We start from the raw sequence: 16,402 nt of genomic DNA, 5'->3' as shown, positions 1-16,402 counted from the left end.
GCATCCAGAGCCTTCGGGAGACCTCAGAAGGTCTTGGGTCAAGAGAATTTGTAGAGAGGATTCTGAGCCTGTGTCACCACTCCTAGGTTCCGGGTCCCCTGAAAGCAGAGGTGGAAAGGTCTTGTGTCTTCCAAAGCCAGAACTGAAAGCTGAAGCTGGTGTTACATTCCCCAGCCCCTTCCTTTGTTCAACTCTCAGGCTTCTGCCTATTGCATCTCCCATCACTGGGGATAGCAGGAAACCCCTCATCTGGGTCTGGGGCCCCTCCTGGGAGCCCACAGTGTACAGCTGCGATAAGTTGGTTTCCACTTCTTAGCTTTGTGACCTTGCACAAGTGTAGTTGACTTTCTGAGCTCGGTGTCTTCATTTTTTAACGGAGTGTAATCAGAACTGCCTTGCAGGACCAGGGGGTTGAGTGAGATTAGGGCCCAGCACTCTGTCAGGTGCATGCACCCTGCCCATTCAACGCTAGGGCAGACAGGACAGTGTTGTGGAGGCTGCCAGGGGGCCCGGGCCCTCCTACTTCTCACTGTCTACCATCTGCTTCCCACTGCTATTAATCCCACTCAGATACCCTTGCCCTGAGGATAAGCAGGCTGGCCTGGGCTTTCTATCCTTGGTAAAAAAAGATCTGTCCTGCAGGGTGGGGAACCTGCTTTCCCTTTAAGAACAGGATAATGCCATTATTGAGGGCCTTTTATGCTGTGTACTAAGTATTTTATAGACACTCTCATTTGAATCCTCCCCTCAACCTTGTGAGGTTGATATTATCATTCCCAATTTACAGAAAAGGAAATTGAGACCAGGAGTGTTGAAGTACATTGCCCGGACCATGGCTGGAATGTAGCAGTGCCCTGGGTTTGTGGCTGGATCCGACCCCTGTGATACTGCCCTCACTCCCCCACCCCTGGAGCTGGCAGCACAGAGTGCATCCTTCCCCAAACTTCAGTGGCAGTGGAAGAGGCTGGAAGGAGCAGTGTCCCCTCTGGGCTGTGGTCCTAGGTGGCTCTGCAGGATATAAGAGCCTGATTTCTTCCCTACTCCCCTGTTATCACACTCAACACACACACGTAATTGTTCAGTACTGTAACCCTAGCACCTAGCTTGGCACATGGTAGATGCTCAATAAAAATATCTCAATTGAGTGAATGACTATATCCTGAGTCTTACCATTAAATGATATGATTACTTTGAAATGATTCTGCAAACACATATGCAAGCACAATGTTGTAAATACAGCAAAATTCTCATTCTTTCTACTTTTCTGTTTGAAATTTTTCATAATAAAACTTATTTTTAGTTTAAAATTTCCATATTATTAAGTTCCTATTATTATTTTCCTTGTAAACGTACACTCATATAACTGCCTGATATTCTACTGTATTTAACCAGTTCCTACCGTTGGATATTTAACTGTTTTTTTTTCTATTTCTATTTAGCTGGATTATTTTTCTATTTATTTTCCTATAAATAATGTGATTAACATTCTTATATATAAATTAGGGGCTGCATCTCTGATTCTTTCCCAATAATACATCTCTAAATGCAGGATACTAGGGAAAGAGCTGGACTTTTTTTTTCAGGATCTTTTTGCCAAATTGCTCTCCAGAAACATTGCACCAGTTTATACTCCTCAGAAGGGTGTGAGTGTGCCCACAGTCTCACTGGTACTCTATGTTATCTTTCTTTTTGAATGTAAGTTTGGTAATTTTTAAAAAATAATAACTTATTCTTAGTTTGCACTCGTGGATTCTATCTAATGGAGGCTGGGCGTATCCATTTGTGTTGTGGTCATTTGTCTATGTTCTGTGAACCATCCAAGTGCCCATTTATCTGTCCGGCTGTTTTCCTACATATAAAGCATCCTGGTCCTTCATTCTTGTGGCAAACGTTTTATCCCAGATCATCAGCTGCCTTTTAATGTTGTCAACAGTATGCTTTGACATATAGAAAACCTCAGTTCTGTATGTATGTGGTAGCAGCTCTCAACTTTCTCCCTTATTACCTCAGCCTCAGACCCCCTTCCCACCAGCCAACACTGACTGCTAACAGGAGACAAGAGGGCTTAGTGGTTAAGAATGGGAGCTTCGGTGCCTGACCCCTGGGATCAAATGCTAGTTCTGCCCCCTACTAAATACCATGACCTTGGGCCAATTTCTTAATCTCACTGAACCTCGGTTTCTAATCCATAAATGAGATGATGAGATTATCTGTCACTTAGTGTTGTTGTAAGGAGCAAATGGGCTATTATTTATAAAGTGCTTAGAATAGTTCCTGGTTTGTAGTCAGTGCTACCTAAATTTTGCTTTTATTGTGACTTTGCAGTGAAACTGTGAGTCTTATCATTTGGAAAGGATTTTGTTTGCAAAGCTAATACATCATCAGTGAAAGAGAAGCTGGGTTTGTCAAGCAGGGGCTGAGCCCTGTGACAAACAAAACTCGGTCTTTGTTACTTTAACTTGTACTTCAAAATAGATCTCCCTTTTATTTTTGTTAGATGTTATTAAGTTTAAACAAACTAATTACATGCCCAGACACCACTGTTCATTTCTGTCAGCTGACCACACTCAGCATGGGGCTTAAGCTTGTGACTAAAGATCCCTAGAAAGTGAACAGAACAATAAAAACTAGAAATACTGTTCCTCTTCAGTTTAGTGGATGTTTGTCACAGACCTGTGATAGGCCAGGCACTATGGATTCCATGGTGAGTAAGACGTGGTCCCCAACCTGGACCCACATCCCAGCCTGGTGAGTCTCCCACCTGGACTTGGAATCTGGAGCAGGGATACTGGGGATGTACTCCAAGGGGTGGCAACTGGTGTCCAGTGACCTTGGCTGGGGTCTGACAACCCGGCCTCTTTCGTCTACTGCCTGTTTCCCCAGCCTGGTTCTCCAGCCTTTCCTGTGGAGTTTGAGAGCTTCCCTCTTCCTCATCTTTCCAACAGATCCCTCCTCCATTTAGAAGCACCAGAGTCAATTTCTCTAGTTTGCAACCAGGAACTCAGTACCTGTAATTCCATTGCTGGAATCAATCTTAAGGAAGTTCCTTTGTTCCGATCACCTGCCAGCCCCCGTCAACATCTTGTCTAATCCCAACCAGGCCTTGGTCTAGGAGTCAGGAGCCTGAGGTTTTCTTGCCAGTGATGCCATCATTTTGCTTTGTCTCTTTGGGCAAGTGACTTACCTTCTCTGGGTCACAATTATAAATAGAGGAGTTAGCCTGGATAATCTTAAAATGCTGCCTTCTCTGACATTCTGTGACCTTTGAGGCTTTCTCGCAGCCTAGTCCCCGGATGTGGGATGTCCTCCCAGGCTTTGCTCCCTTCCCTCTTTCAGCCCCACCCTCTCCTCTGCCCTCCCCCAGGATCCTTGCCCTATTAACCCCAAACTAATTCCTTCCTTGGAGTATGGTTTCCATTTTTCTTTAGCCTGTGAGCTCACAGTTCAGGCAAAAGCAGCTTGTACTTTCTGCCATAAGCGCCTAATGTAGATATTAATTCTGAAGGTTGAATGACAACTAAGTGCTGACTTTAGACACCCACTGTAAAAACTCTGAGAAACATCTGGTTTCTCTGTTCTTGCCTCAGCTGCCCCTTTCCTGGAAGTTCTCCATGGGGTTTTGGGGAGGCCAGGACATGGCCCTGGGTGCTGGTATCTGGGGTGGGCTGGGCCTCACCCCTGTAGCTCTGCATGTGGGGGACAGAGAGCCTCCCATTCCCAGGGAGGAGCTCCTGGTGGACCCTGACCTGATGGGGCTCCCAGTAAAACCCACGACACTGTGGCCGCAACCAGCACACTGGGCACACCAACCACCTGCAGGGAGGACAGACTGCACTCTGTCTCGTCTGACCTGGTCTTCCTTCCTGTTTGCAGAACATGGGGGATGTGAAGCTGGCTGCCTCGACACACGTTTCCAAAACCTCCCTCACCATGGATCACTCGGGAGTCGGCTCCATGCCCCTGACCGAGGCCCCGGCTTTCATTTTTCCCCCTCGGAACCTCTGCATCAAGGAAGGAGCCACTGCCAAGTTTGAAGGGAGGGTAAGAAGGGGTGCTGGGGGAGGCAGAGGGGAGGCTAGTCGGGGGGTCGCTGCTTCTACTCCAGACTTTTCCTCTGCAGGCTGACTTGGCAGAAAGCCTGCTTTTCTTTTGGACCCACATATAAAGTAAATAGATACCAATTTACTGTATTTCTTTTGTTTATGGTTGACTTCGGGCTATGGTGAAGAACTCGGGTGTGCTGGGTGGGGAACATAATGAGATGTTTTGCTATTAACACAGGTCTTGTTCTGGGTACGTGCACCTGATTATAGGAGGAGAATACATGGGGTGGTGGCCAGAAGCGCACAGCTGGGATTTAAATATGTGCACACACATCTGGACTATTGAGAGCTAACTCTTATTTTTCTCTTACTTCCTACCTGGAGGGAGTGTTTGGTTAACTAAGCTTCTCGTGTATGCACTTGATACACCCAGAGCAGTGGGGTGGCAGATAGGACCCCTTATTTCAGTTCTGTCACCTTTTGCTAATGGGTGTTGGTCTCTTGCTCTTACTGGACCTCCATTTCTTCTTCTGCAAATGGCAATGATAATTTCTTGCCCACCTTGTGCTAGAGAGGAGAAGAAGAAGATGGGAAGGTTAGCTGTAAGAACACTGAGGTTATGCCCAATTGGAGAAACTTTTAATAAGCTGCTGGCTCAGGCCACCAGGAAGTGGAATCATCATCTTGACGTGGAGATGCACGTGGAAGACAGGGGGTTTGCAAGTAATATTCGTCCTGGATTAAACACGGGCAGTCTTCCCCAGGAAATGCTTTAGAAGCTAAAAGGTTTGATCTGAACAAAAGAAAGCTGAGGTGATGAGGAACTCATAGGTGGCACTATGAATCTACAAGTTAAGAGCAGGCCCCTGAAATCTTGTGGCAAGAAGGGGTCAAGTACATCACTCTTCCTGGATGACACTGGGCCTGCCTTTGTTTGAGTGGCAGGGCTGGCTGTGTGGTCATCTGGAGAGTATTCAGGGGCTGCAGTGCATTGTGTCCTCTGCACAGGCCCATCTAGCCTGCTGTTTGGTGGTGGGTATGACGTTCCTTGTTGTGTCTTTTACCTGAAGAAGATTGTTGGGGCATGTTGGTGTTGCTGCTGCAGGGTCTGTTTCTGCTCTCTGGGCACTCCCAGGCTGGGGGCTCTTTCCTGTTGCCCTGACTGTGGTTCCCCCATCCCCACATCCCCACAGCTGGCAGGAAAGAGGCAACAGGAAGAATCCCTGGGGATTTAGAAATGGGAGTGAAGTACTGACACATGCTACAACATAAATGAGCGCTGAAAACATGTGAAGTGAAAGAAGTCAGACAAAAAAGGTCACATACTGAATTATTCCACAATCTGAAATGTCCAGAATCCACAAACCTGCAGCGACAGTAGATGAGAGGTTGCCAGGAGCCTAGGGAGGAGGAGTAGGGAGTGACTGCTTGTGGGTTTCTTTTGGGGATGATGACAATGTTCTGAACTTAGATAGTAGTGGTGGTTGCACCACTTTGTGAATGTGTTATAAGACACTGGATTTACACTTAGAAATGGAAAGTGAACTTTTAAAGAATGGCTTAGCAAAACCCGTCCTCTCTCCATACCCACCCTCCCACCCTACTGCTTCTCAGGGATGGACCCCTTCCTCAAATCCAGACAGATGTGGAGAGAAAGAGATGACTTAGCTTTTGTAGATGAAGATGTCTCTGCTCCCTTTGCTGACTGTGGAAGCCATGCAGGAGCTGAGCTTTCTGGTTATTTGACTTGGAACCTTCGTAGAATGAGCTCTGGCGCAGGAGTCCACACACTGAAGTTCTCTGTTAGTCGTCCTGTGGTAGGCAGGTCAGACCTTCTCTGGACCTCGATTTCCTTATCTGAGAAGAAACAACTAGTTGTTTCTGTATTTTCTGGCCTGCAGGGATGTGAAAAGAAAATGAGCTGAAGAAGAAAATGGTAAAAACACTTCATAAAGTCAAAAAGTTTAATAACAAAATTTTTTAAAATGAGGTGATGGTTACATACATAAACAAGTCTTAAACAAGTCAGCGGCATTTCATGCATTCACCATGTTGACTGCAATGTTTGTGGAGTGTAGCATTCTTCATGTGAACGTTTTATTTTGCCTACATTGAGGAAATAGTTCACTTCGTATATTACATGTGGACCATAGGTCAAAATGAATGTATTCCTTAAAAGTCAGCTTGCAGATCTCCGTTACCATGTCCCAACTTCCTGGAGTTAACCCAGCACAACACCTTGATGGCATGCTGGTGTATGGTGGGCACAGAAGGAAGATGATTCTAGGGAGACATTAGATGGAGTGTCTGGCTACATCTGAGAATTTGCAGAGAGAAACTCAGAGGAGGGGCTGACCTAGAGAGTGCTCTGTAAACTAGCATGCTGAGAGTGCATATTATCACTGTGGCAAAGAACAGAAAGGAAGGCTTTGCATCAGGGAAGGGCCATGTCAGATGACTCCAGGATGAGGAGGTGGTTGATTGGATACTGACCTGGCGCCTTCAGAGAGGGGAAAGGTTAAGGTGGTGGTGGCCTAAGTGACAAGAGCTTGGAGTAGGAGTTTTTAATTATAAAAGACCAAGTGCCAAATGGGGCCACCCCCTGATCACAACCAGGGGTTCTCTGCCTCTAGTGTGTTTAAACCTTCTCTCCTGTGGCCATTTGTCCCTGCCTGCAGCTGACCCCTCTCCCCAGGCCCTGGGATGCATCCTGTTCTAGAGGCTTTTTCTGCACCAGCCAGTCCTGGTGTCAGTTTCACAGCAACCCCCGGGACCTCAGCTCTCCAGTAACTGAGCTCTTGCGGAATCTCTTACAACTGAATGACTTTTAAAATAAGCCTTCAAACTACTTCTTAGGCCCAGGCTGGTGCCCACTGCAGCCGCTGGAACCCTTCTCTTCCTTGCAGCAGTCCTCATGACCTCTGTCAGCTTTCCTCTCCCCACTCTCCCTTCTAAAGCATTGCCTCCACCAGCTTGAGCTCTAAAGCCTGGGTGTGGAAGTTACTAGGTTGTGCCAGCTTCTTCTGCAGGGGGCAGAGGGACCCTCCCATCACTGTAGGAACACAGTGGACCCCACAGATGTGAGAATATTTTAAAAGTTTGTTTCCTACTGCCTTCTGAAGCTGATAATTAGAAGTTAGTTCAAGCTTGCACTTTCTGGTTTTATTCCTGAAAAGAGGTAAAAACTGCTTCCTGCCCTGCCCCTCTTCCTCTTTATGCCTATTTTTAGGTCAAGGACTTAATGAACCCCTCCCCACCTCCCTCCAATAAAGCCCCTCTTTCTATCAAAAAGACTTAGTGACCTTAAGGCAGGACCAAAGGTGCCCCTGTGGTTCTTTTCTTTTTCTAAGAAACTCCAAACTGTGAGATGTTCATCCCACACCATCTATGCCTCATGTCTATTCGGGTCTTTCCACTTTGTGGCAGATACTTTGAACCAACATGTAACCCATGACCAATCCCCTTTGCCCTTCTCTCTTCCACTCTAGAGGCCACTGCAGAGGCTTCCTTTGCAGCTAAGACTGGCTCAGTAACACATTTGGCTGAAGTCGGCTAGGGAATTTCTGGGAAAGCTCTAGCTTTTCTGATTAAAACAAAACAAAATTAAAAAAATTGCTGGCGCTCTCATATTCCACCTCTCTCCTGCTTCCTGCCTTGAAAGCATTTTTGATACTTGGTGCTCAGGCAGTCATATTAAAACCATGAGGCAACAAGCCAGAGTGCAAAGGATTGGTTGGGGTGGACGTGGGTTGGGGGTGCAGTAGTGGAGGCAGCATAAAGACCAGCAGCTAAGAGACAAAACTCCTACGGCTTAGCCTAATTCCAGATAGGACCTTTGGCTGTGATCATCACAAAGGAAATTTTGCAAAAACTGTTCCTAACTGATTAATACCTAATGAGATGCATGTGGAGATACTGTCTCTTTACATGATGGAATACACAGGGGAGAAGACGTAGCACAGAGAAGAAAAAAATCCCTTTCAGACCTTTCTACCAACAGTAAGGGGAGTGCTTGAGTTGAATGTGGTCTTGTGGTTAAAACATTCTGGAAGAATTTGTTCCTCCCTGGCTGTGTGCATCTAGCTTGACCCAACAGGGTCTAGGGCCTATGAGAGGAAGTCAATCACGTGAGGTTAAGTAGTAATTTAATATCACTATAGAAACTACTGTTTAATCAGGGTCTGCTGATTAGGCCGAAACTATCTACCTCTGCCCTTTCTTGGTTTGCTCTGCCAGCTTGAGGAGATTGTATTTTCCAGATCTCATATAACTTTGGATCTCTATCTCATCAGTACCACCTTTAGACCCAGGCAACCCGAGCCCACATTCCAGAAACCCCTGTTCCTTTGGCTGCACCCTCACCTCAGAGTAAGGGATCTGTCTGCCCAAGGGATGTGCCCCCTGGAGCCACGCTGTTCTCCATGTTCTAGGCACCCAGGACCTTGGCATTCTCTACCAAAGGCTACCTCTAAGGCCTTTGTGGACCTCTTCCTGTGAGAAGATACTTCTAGGCCTGAGTGGTATGGTCAAGGGGTATCTGTTTGCCTGGGGGGACAAGAAGGTAGATGAAACTCAGATGTGGGGGTCTGTTGTCTGCCCCTGTGCTTAGGAGGACCCCGATGATGCAGAATGCAACTCAGATGAGAACAGCAGCACAGTGGACTGTGCCACCGCCCGGGGAGCACTGCTGCACCCAGCGCGCTGGGGCCTCCATGCACAGAGAGCCCGGGGCCGTCTGAAGCCCGCCAGCTGCCCTGGTGCCCGTGCGAGCGGCTGAAGGGCCGCTGGGCTGCTTCCCCCAGCACAGAGTCAAGTACGAGAGGAGCCAGGGGGTAGGAAAAATACTGAAATTACTGGAAATTCTTCCCTTCTGCCCTGGAATTCATTCTTATCAGAAAAAGCAAACATGGTGATGGGCCCTGGCTGTGCTGTGAATCCAATGAGCTGATACTTTAGTGCCTCTTGAAGTACAGCCCAGATGAGGTTTCTGCCCAGACCCAGGGGCTTGATGTTTACTGAAGGGGGCTTCCCAGGTAAGGGCTAGCCTGGCCTCACTGAGGCATGTTTACGTTTAAGTTGTGGAGGCTGGAGGAAGGGAAGAGAGAAGGTCTGACACAGGAAAGCAGGACTAACTCCTCAGTTTCCTTCCACTTTCACTACCAGTGATATCCTTTCCCCACGCACTTCTTCCCAGCTCACTTCTAACTCAGAAGTGCTCAACCACTTAGAGAAATTTCGAGGAAGTATCTGGTCTGCACTCTGTCCTCAGAAGTCTTAACAGTGTGGTTCTTGAGAAAAACATGCATATAAAACAGTAGGATATGACAGGATAATCAGATGCTTGAAATAGTTCAATTAACAGTTTGTACTATAGGAATTTAGTGGAGATTAAGATGAGGTGTGCAGTGAATTGGGAAACTGGTTTCTTGCTTCCTGACTCCTGTCTTTCCTACACTGCAGGTCTGACTGTGCCACCCGCTGCTTAATATCCTCCAGCCTTAGGTCAGCTCCTAGCTCCCCAGCCCTGACCCCTGCTCCTCCCTTCCTTCCTCTAACACATCCTGCCCCAGCCTTGCTTGCCCAGCCCACACATCTGCAGCACAGGTACTTTGTCCTGGGATCACCTTTGTGGAAAAAGGGTAAACAAAGAAAGTATTTTATCTTCCCTGTCGATTATGGGGTTAGGAATGGGGGCAGAGCGTGAAGGAAGGGAGCTAGCGTTTATCTGTGCCCTCTTGGCACCAGGCTTGTGATCTTAGTTATTTTGTCCTCGTGGTAAAGTAGCTTTATCCCTATTTTTTATAGAGGAAGAACCTAGTGGCTCAGAGTAATTATAAAACTTGCCAAGGTTATGTCAGTAAGTGAAGGAGGCAGTACTTTGCGGTCCAAATCTTGTATTCCTTGAACTTCGGGATGTCATTCCTTTTACAGGTCTCACCTGGTTCCTTAAACTCGCTGAGTGTTTCTTATGCATTTCTGTGCCCCAGGAGGAGCACAGTGCCTGCCACATGAGGGGTGCTCAATAAATGTTTGGTTCCCGGAGAACCAAGGTGGTAGGGTCTGACTCCAGACCTCTTGCCAGTCAAACCAGTAGGGATTTGGTCCCGGGCTTCTTATAGGGTCTTTCCTCCCCTTTCTCCATCCTATTCCTTGCACTGTTTCCCACCCACATCCTGGCCTCCCTGCTCCCTTCTTTTTCTCAGGGCATACCTTTATCAAGGATGCCCTTCCTTCTCCCACTCTCTTTTATCCAGCATCAAAGTCCAATTTTAATGCTACCTCCTTCAGGCTACTTTCCTTACGTATGTTTTCTCCTTAAAGCACTTTATTAGAGGACAGAGGAGCCATGGTAATAGGATGTGGAAGATTCCCAATAATCACATAAAATCATTTATGAGTCATAACCACAGGAAAGAGTTGACCACTTTGGCCTTTTACAAATGTATTATTCATTAATCATCTCTGTGCCTTTAACTTTATTATAAAGAAAAAAATGATTTATATGTTAAACTATTTTTAAAACAAAAACTCCAGCAAAGTGAAAAAGTTCCTTGCCTTGACCCTCACTTCCACCATCCAGAGGCTGCTACGGTGAACAATTTAGGTACCCTTCCAGAAATATTCTGTGCAAATATAAACCTATCTCTGCATATATTTTTATATATACAAATGGACCCATGGACTGATTTGTAACCTGTTCTTTTTTAAAAAATATCAATCCATAGATAAAGCTCAAAAGTGTCAGTTATAGCTACAGAATAGAAAATAAACTCTGTAAGCCAAAAGTAAAGGAATGGTGAATGGTAAGGGAGAGGAGGGGAAGGAGGATGAGAAAACTTTAAGGGTACTGATGTCCTCATCTTACACACTGGGAAGGGAGGCGGTACCATCTAAAACAGACGGATCAAATAACAGAGGCTTGAGTATATATGACTTAAAACCATAATGACAGAGGTCAAAAATGGTCAGCCCATTGGCCATATCTGGCACACAGACCTTTTATGTTTGGTCAGCAGTATTCTCAAAAACTTTGAGCTAAGATTTAAAAATGGAAAACTTACACATACAATTCATTTCTGAATGACTTTTCTCAAAAAATAAGATCCAGCAATACTTCCACGTGGCAAAACCTGGTCGGTGGGTGCTACCCCCTGCATCTAAGCGTGTCTTTGCCAGGCTGCTGTAATTCTCCCCCATTCCCAGTCATCTCCCAGTGCGTGGGCAAGCATCTGTTGCCAGTTATGACTGTGCTTTTCCCCGGCCACATTCATGTTAATAGTGGGAAAGTGATCAGTGGGTAGGAAGAGCCTCGTGATGTTTCTTGTCCCCACCTGCTTTCTATACTTGTGTATCCTCCCCAGATTCTGTAGGCATTTGAGTTTGTGATCTTGTCATTAATGTCCAATACAAGATCTAAAAATCAAAGAAGGACTGGTGAGAGGGACGCAGTGTCTAACTCAGTGAAATTTCTCATCATTCATAGTGGGAATTCACTAAGTGATTTCTAAATTCTTAAAGAAATAGACAGAGTGTATTACCTTGAACGACAGAGTTGTTGAGGAGAGTATATAGCTCAGTGGTAGAGTGCATGCCTGGCATGCATGAGGTCCTGGGTTCAATCCCCAGTACCTCCATTAAACAAACAAACAAATTACCTCACTCCCCCCGCCAAAAAAAAAACAAACAAAAAAGAATTACTGAGTTTAATGATAAGAATAAGAAGATGATTTCAATGATCGTATCTGGAAAGTGATACTATGGCAGGGAGGGGAAAGAGTGAGAGGGAAAGAAACATTTCATCATTTTATACCCTCAACTTTCACCTTGCACTTTATGTACATTCTTGTTGCTTGAGTTTTTTTAACAGTAGGTGAGAATGACTCCTGTAATTTATAAAAAGCACAATAAAATTGCCTGTAAAAAGACTTGGCATATCTATCTGAGTTCAATGTCTAGATTCTATTTGATAAAAGGTCAAAGATAAACACACAGTTTACACTGAAAGGAATGTAGACAGTCTAGGTGTGGAAAAATATATGGCACTGCATCAATATACATTACACAACTCTGCCAGCAACTAGACAAATGGAAATTAAAATACCTTTAAAGTATTTATGTACCTGAAAAACTGGCGACATAAAAGATGCCAAGAGCCCACTGTTGGGGCTATGAGGAAACAGGTGCAACAGGGAACATTGCTGGGAGTGCTGGTTCAGCGTTTCCAGGGCTCAGACTGGCAGAATGTTACAGGCGCAATAAAACCCTGATGTGCTTTGCCAAGAATTTTGCTTTTGACACTCTGACTTAAAGTAGAAAGAAAAAAGTAGTTGGTACAGAAATGTTCAGAACACTATTTAAAGTGACAGAAAAGGAGCTAGTTTGTGCTCCAAAGGAGATAATTAAACAAACACATCATTTGGGGAGCTACACCCACAAATGGAAATGTGTGCGAATAACACCAAGTGGATAGAGAAGTAGAGCGAGGACATTGCACAGTCTGATCGCTGCCGCATAAAAGCATCTACGTGTTCACTGCCTAAAATAAGGCGAGGATTTGGAACCATGCAAATAGAGTTATTTTTTGTTCTTTAAGTATGTGTGTTTTTTAAGTTTGTGGCAATAGTTTACCAATCAGGGAAGAGAAGACAGGTGCTGTCTAGATATATCTGTCTCTTCTAGTAATCAGCCTTTAGGCGCCTATTGTTTTAACATGTTTCCAATTACTTGACTGTCTGCCTTGAAATGGAAACAGAACTGTGTGGCAAAATGAGCAATGAGAGATGGAGACACCAGATGAGGCTTTTCTTACTCTCTCTGTTTGCTCATGGAGACCTAAGGAACACGGTATGAAGCACCAGGTTTGACATTCGTCAGTGGGGGTCTCCATGGGCACCCAAGTTCTCAGGAAGGTCTGGTTTATTTTTTCACATAGCTTTAGTTTCTACAGAACCTGAGATGTTCACAGTCCTCATAATATGCAACTTTCCTCCAACTTTATTTTTTAATTAATTAATTTATTTTTATCAAGTTATAGTCGGTTTCCAATGCTGTATCAATCTCTGGTGTACAGCACAACTTTTCAGTCATACATGAATATACACATATTCATTTTCATATTCTTTTTCACCATGAGCTACCACAAGATCTTGTACATATTTCCCTGTGCTATACAGTATAATCTTGTTTATCTATTCTATATATACCTGTCAGTATCTACCAATCTTGAACTCCAGGTCTGTCCCTTCCCACCCACCTCCCCTGTGGCAAACATGAGTTTGTATTCTATGTCTGTGAGTCTGTTTCTGTTTTATATTTAAGTTTATTTGTCTTCTTTTTTCCCTCCAACTTTAAATGAAGTTAATCATTAAGATGCAACTTTCTTAAAAGTTGGCCAACACAGGAAAAGTTGATATTCCTCTGTGCTCTGGATTCTGGCACTACAGAGAAAAATAAAATGTGATCTCCCTTGTCAGCAATCTTGCAACTAATGGATTATCAATTTTTGTAGTGGAAAATTAATTTTTCTTCCTCTCTGAAGCCTTTTCCAGCTCTTCCAGTCCATTGTATTCTTTTCCATTGCCATATTCTAGGAAGGTTATATTCTGCTCTCTAGAATTTAGTTGGTTGATTAACATAACATGTTGTGGAAAGAATACTGTCCTGGGTTTCTTGTTCCTATGAAGTTGCCTCAAAACTTTTGACAAATCACTGTATCTCCCTGAGTCTCAGATTCCTTCTTATAAAATCATAATTTAGATGACCCTTAAGGCCCTTTGTGAGCTGAAATTCTATGATTTATTTATTGTAGTGTGTATTCCCAACTTCACATGTCTAATTTTTAAAAAAACACTCCTCAGTCCCAGCTCCTGCTAGGTGCCCAGTAAAGAGAGATTATTTGTTCAGTCTGTGAATTTTCCAAATTTTAATCTCTTGCATCATTAAAATAATGTTCTGCTTTTATATAAGGTAGAGTTTGAGTGTTTGTATTTGATTCATTTAACTGTTTATCGAACACTTCACCGTGAACCAGGTCCTGTGTGCATTAATTGTTCAGAACCAGAAGTGTTTAAGGAGGGCTGTATCAGCTTCTGAGGACTGTATGGGATCCACAAATCAGGTTGGGAGTTGGACCAAATAATCTTGACATTTGTTCTCATCTTTAACATTTTATTGTTTTATTCAGTTCCAACATCTTGGTGTTGGAGTTTTCTTTATATTTTGTTCTGATCTTGTCTTATTTTTTAATTGAATGTAATTGACATAACATTATACTAGTTTCAGGAGTACAAAACCATCATTCAATATTTGTATAAGTTGCAAAATAAACACCCAATGTCTAGTTAATACCCATCACCATAGTACAAAAATTTTTTCTAGTGATGAGAATTTTTAAGATTTGCTCTCTTAGCAACTTTCAAATATGCAATATAGTATTATTAACTAACTGTGGTCACCATGCTACCATTACATCCCTAGGACTTATTTATGTTATAACCTAAAGTTTGTACCTTTTTGACTCCCCTCACCCATTTCACCCCCAACCCTCAGTGACCACCAGTCTGTATCTATGAGCTCATTTTTAGATTCCACATGTAAGTGAAATCATATAGTATTTGTCTTTCTCTGTCAGACTTATTTCACTTAGCTCAAGACTCTCCAAGTCCATCCATGTTGTCACAAATGACAGGATTTCCTTTCTTCTATATAGCTAAGTAATATTACATTGTGTATATATATATACACACCACATTTTCTTGAGCCATTCATCTATCAATGGACAGATTTTTAATAATATACTATACATTTGGACAGCATGTTATAGTGTACAAAGCCCTTCTATGTTTATTAGAAGGTAGAAAGTGCTAATTACTCTGTCTCCCATTTCTAAGCTCTTGGGAAGGGAGAGGCAGAATTAAATGGAATGAAACGTATGAATGGAGGCCCAGTGACTCCCAGGGCACAGCGCTCTCAGGGAGAACTAGGCTGAAGGATGAGGTCGGGTCTCTAATTAGCTTCTATGAGTTGACTCTGCCTATCCACTCGTGGACAGCGGAGCTGAAACGTGGTCAGCACCCCCTGAGGGATGAGACCCTGCCATGGGGCTGGGCTAACCTGCCAGGGGTCCCAGGTACTCCTCACTCAGCCCCTTCCAGGCTTCGTCTACTGTGGGGTTCTTCTTTGAGCACTTATCCTCAGCCCAGAAGCCTTCCGTGGTTTGGGGTCAGGCTCCCGGCTTGGCATTCAGTGTTGTCCACAGCGCGGGGTAGGCTCCTGGATCAGTGCTCTTCCCAACTGCACTATGACCTGGGCCCACCATCTCTGAGCAGTTCTTAGGCTTTGCCTCTCTGACTTCTGTCATATTTCTAACTGGAATCTGGATCCCAAATATACAAGAGTGCTACCCAGGCTCTTCCAAAAGTCACTTCTACCAGGGAGCCCACCCTGCTTCTCTCTGCCAGTTATGGTCTCCTTCCTTCTGAATCACCTGGGGCTTTCTTATACTTTTTACCTTTGGCTTCATGTTCTGGTTATTTACGTGCTTGCCACTAAAATGAAAGCCCATTAGGGGTGATTTCTTACTCATTTCTGGGTTCTTCACAGCATCTAGAAGGGTACCCTGCCATGGCAGGTATTCAGTAAGGCCTGTGGTTAGATCATAGCTAACAAGGATGCATTTAAATACACTAGAGCACTGTAGTCAGCCTAGTGATGCTAAAATGCCGTCCTTCACAAGCATCTTTGCTTGGCAGTTTGCTGGTTATCACAGAGAGTTGGCTTCTCTTAGGACCAGTGGTGTGACACTAGCAGGAGTGTTGGGCTGCTGGTCATAGATCTGGGTCTTTGTCTCTAATTTGCTCTGATTTCTGGGCTTTAGTTTCCTCATCCATAAATAGAGGTTGGACTGGATGACTCTGATGCCTCTTCCTGCTCTAGCATTCCACAATTCCATAAACATAAAACTTAAACAAGGTTTTAGAGTAGAGACCTAGTGGTATTAGTGTGCCCACCAACTCGCCCCCAGCGTACGTGAAGTTGTGACACTCAGGAAGGCTGACCTGAGTCAATGGTTTGCAGGTTAACTGAGTTCAGCAAACAGTAACTCTAGGCAGGGTGTTTGGTGCCCCCTGGGATAAAAGGATGACAGAGGACCAAGAGGCCATCCCTCCATTCAAGAGAGTCCCACTCTCAATCGCTGAGGCTGTGAACCGGCCCCTCCACACTCATTCCACACACCCCGGCATCGAGTGCTGGGATGCCTTCTGGGAAGGTGGGATGTCAGACCTGATGGCTCCTTCAGCTTCGCTCCCTGTCCCTCGCCTCTGCTTGAGGACACTCTGAAATGAGAGTGGGTGGGACAC

At 44.6% G+C, this 16,402-nt stretch overlaps 1 protein-coding gene and 1 non-coding gene across 2 annotated transcripts in view; both read left to right on the top strand.

Moving 5' to 3' along the window:
- The first annotated feature begins 3,873 nt into the window (after positions 1–3,873).
- The window catches only part of MYLK (myosin light chain kinase), a 150,936-nt gene continuing 138,407 nt past the window's right edge, over positions 3,874–16,402 (top strand). Inside the window, 1 exon segment of the mRNA XM_032481411.1 lies at positions 3,874–4,041. Coding sequence (XP_032337302.1) covers positions 3,877–4,041 — 165 coding nt within the window. The 5' untranslated portion in view covers positions 3,874–3,876.
- TRNAA-GGC lies at positions 11,606–11,677 on the top strand. The gene has a single exon. It is a non-coding gene; the product is annotated as a tRNA-Ala (tRNA).

This window comes from Camelus ferus, chromosome 1 (assembly GCF_009834535.1).
Source record: "Camelus ferus isolate YT-003-E chromosome 1, BCGSAC_Cfer_1.0, whole genome shotgun sequence".
Classification (NCBI taxonomy): Eukaryota; Metazoa; Chordata; class Mammalia; order Artiodactyla; family Camelidae; genus Camelus; species Camelus ferus.
This window is presented reverse-complemented; position numbering and strand designations above follow the sequence as displayed.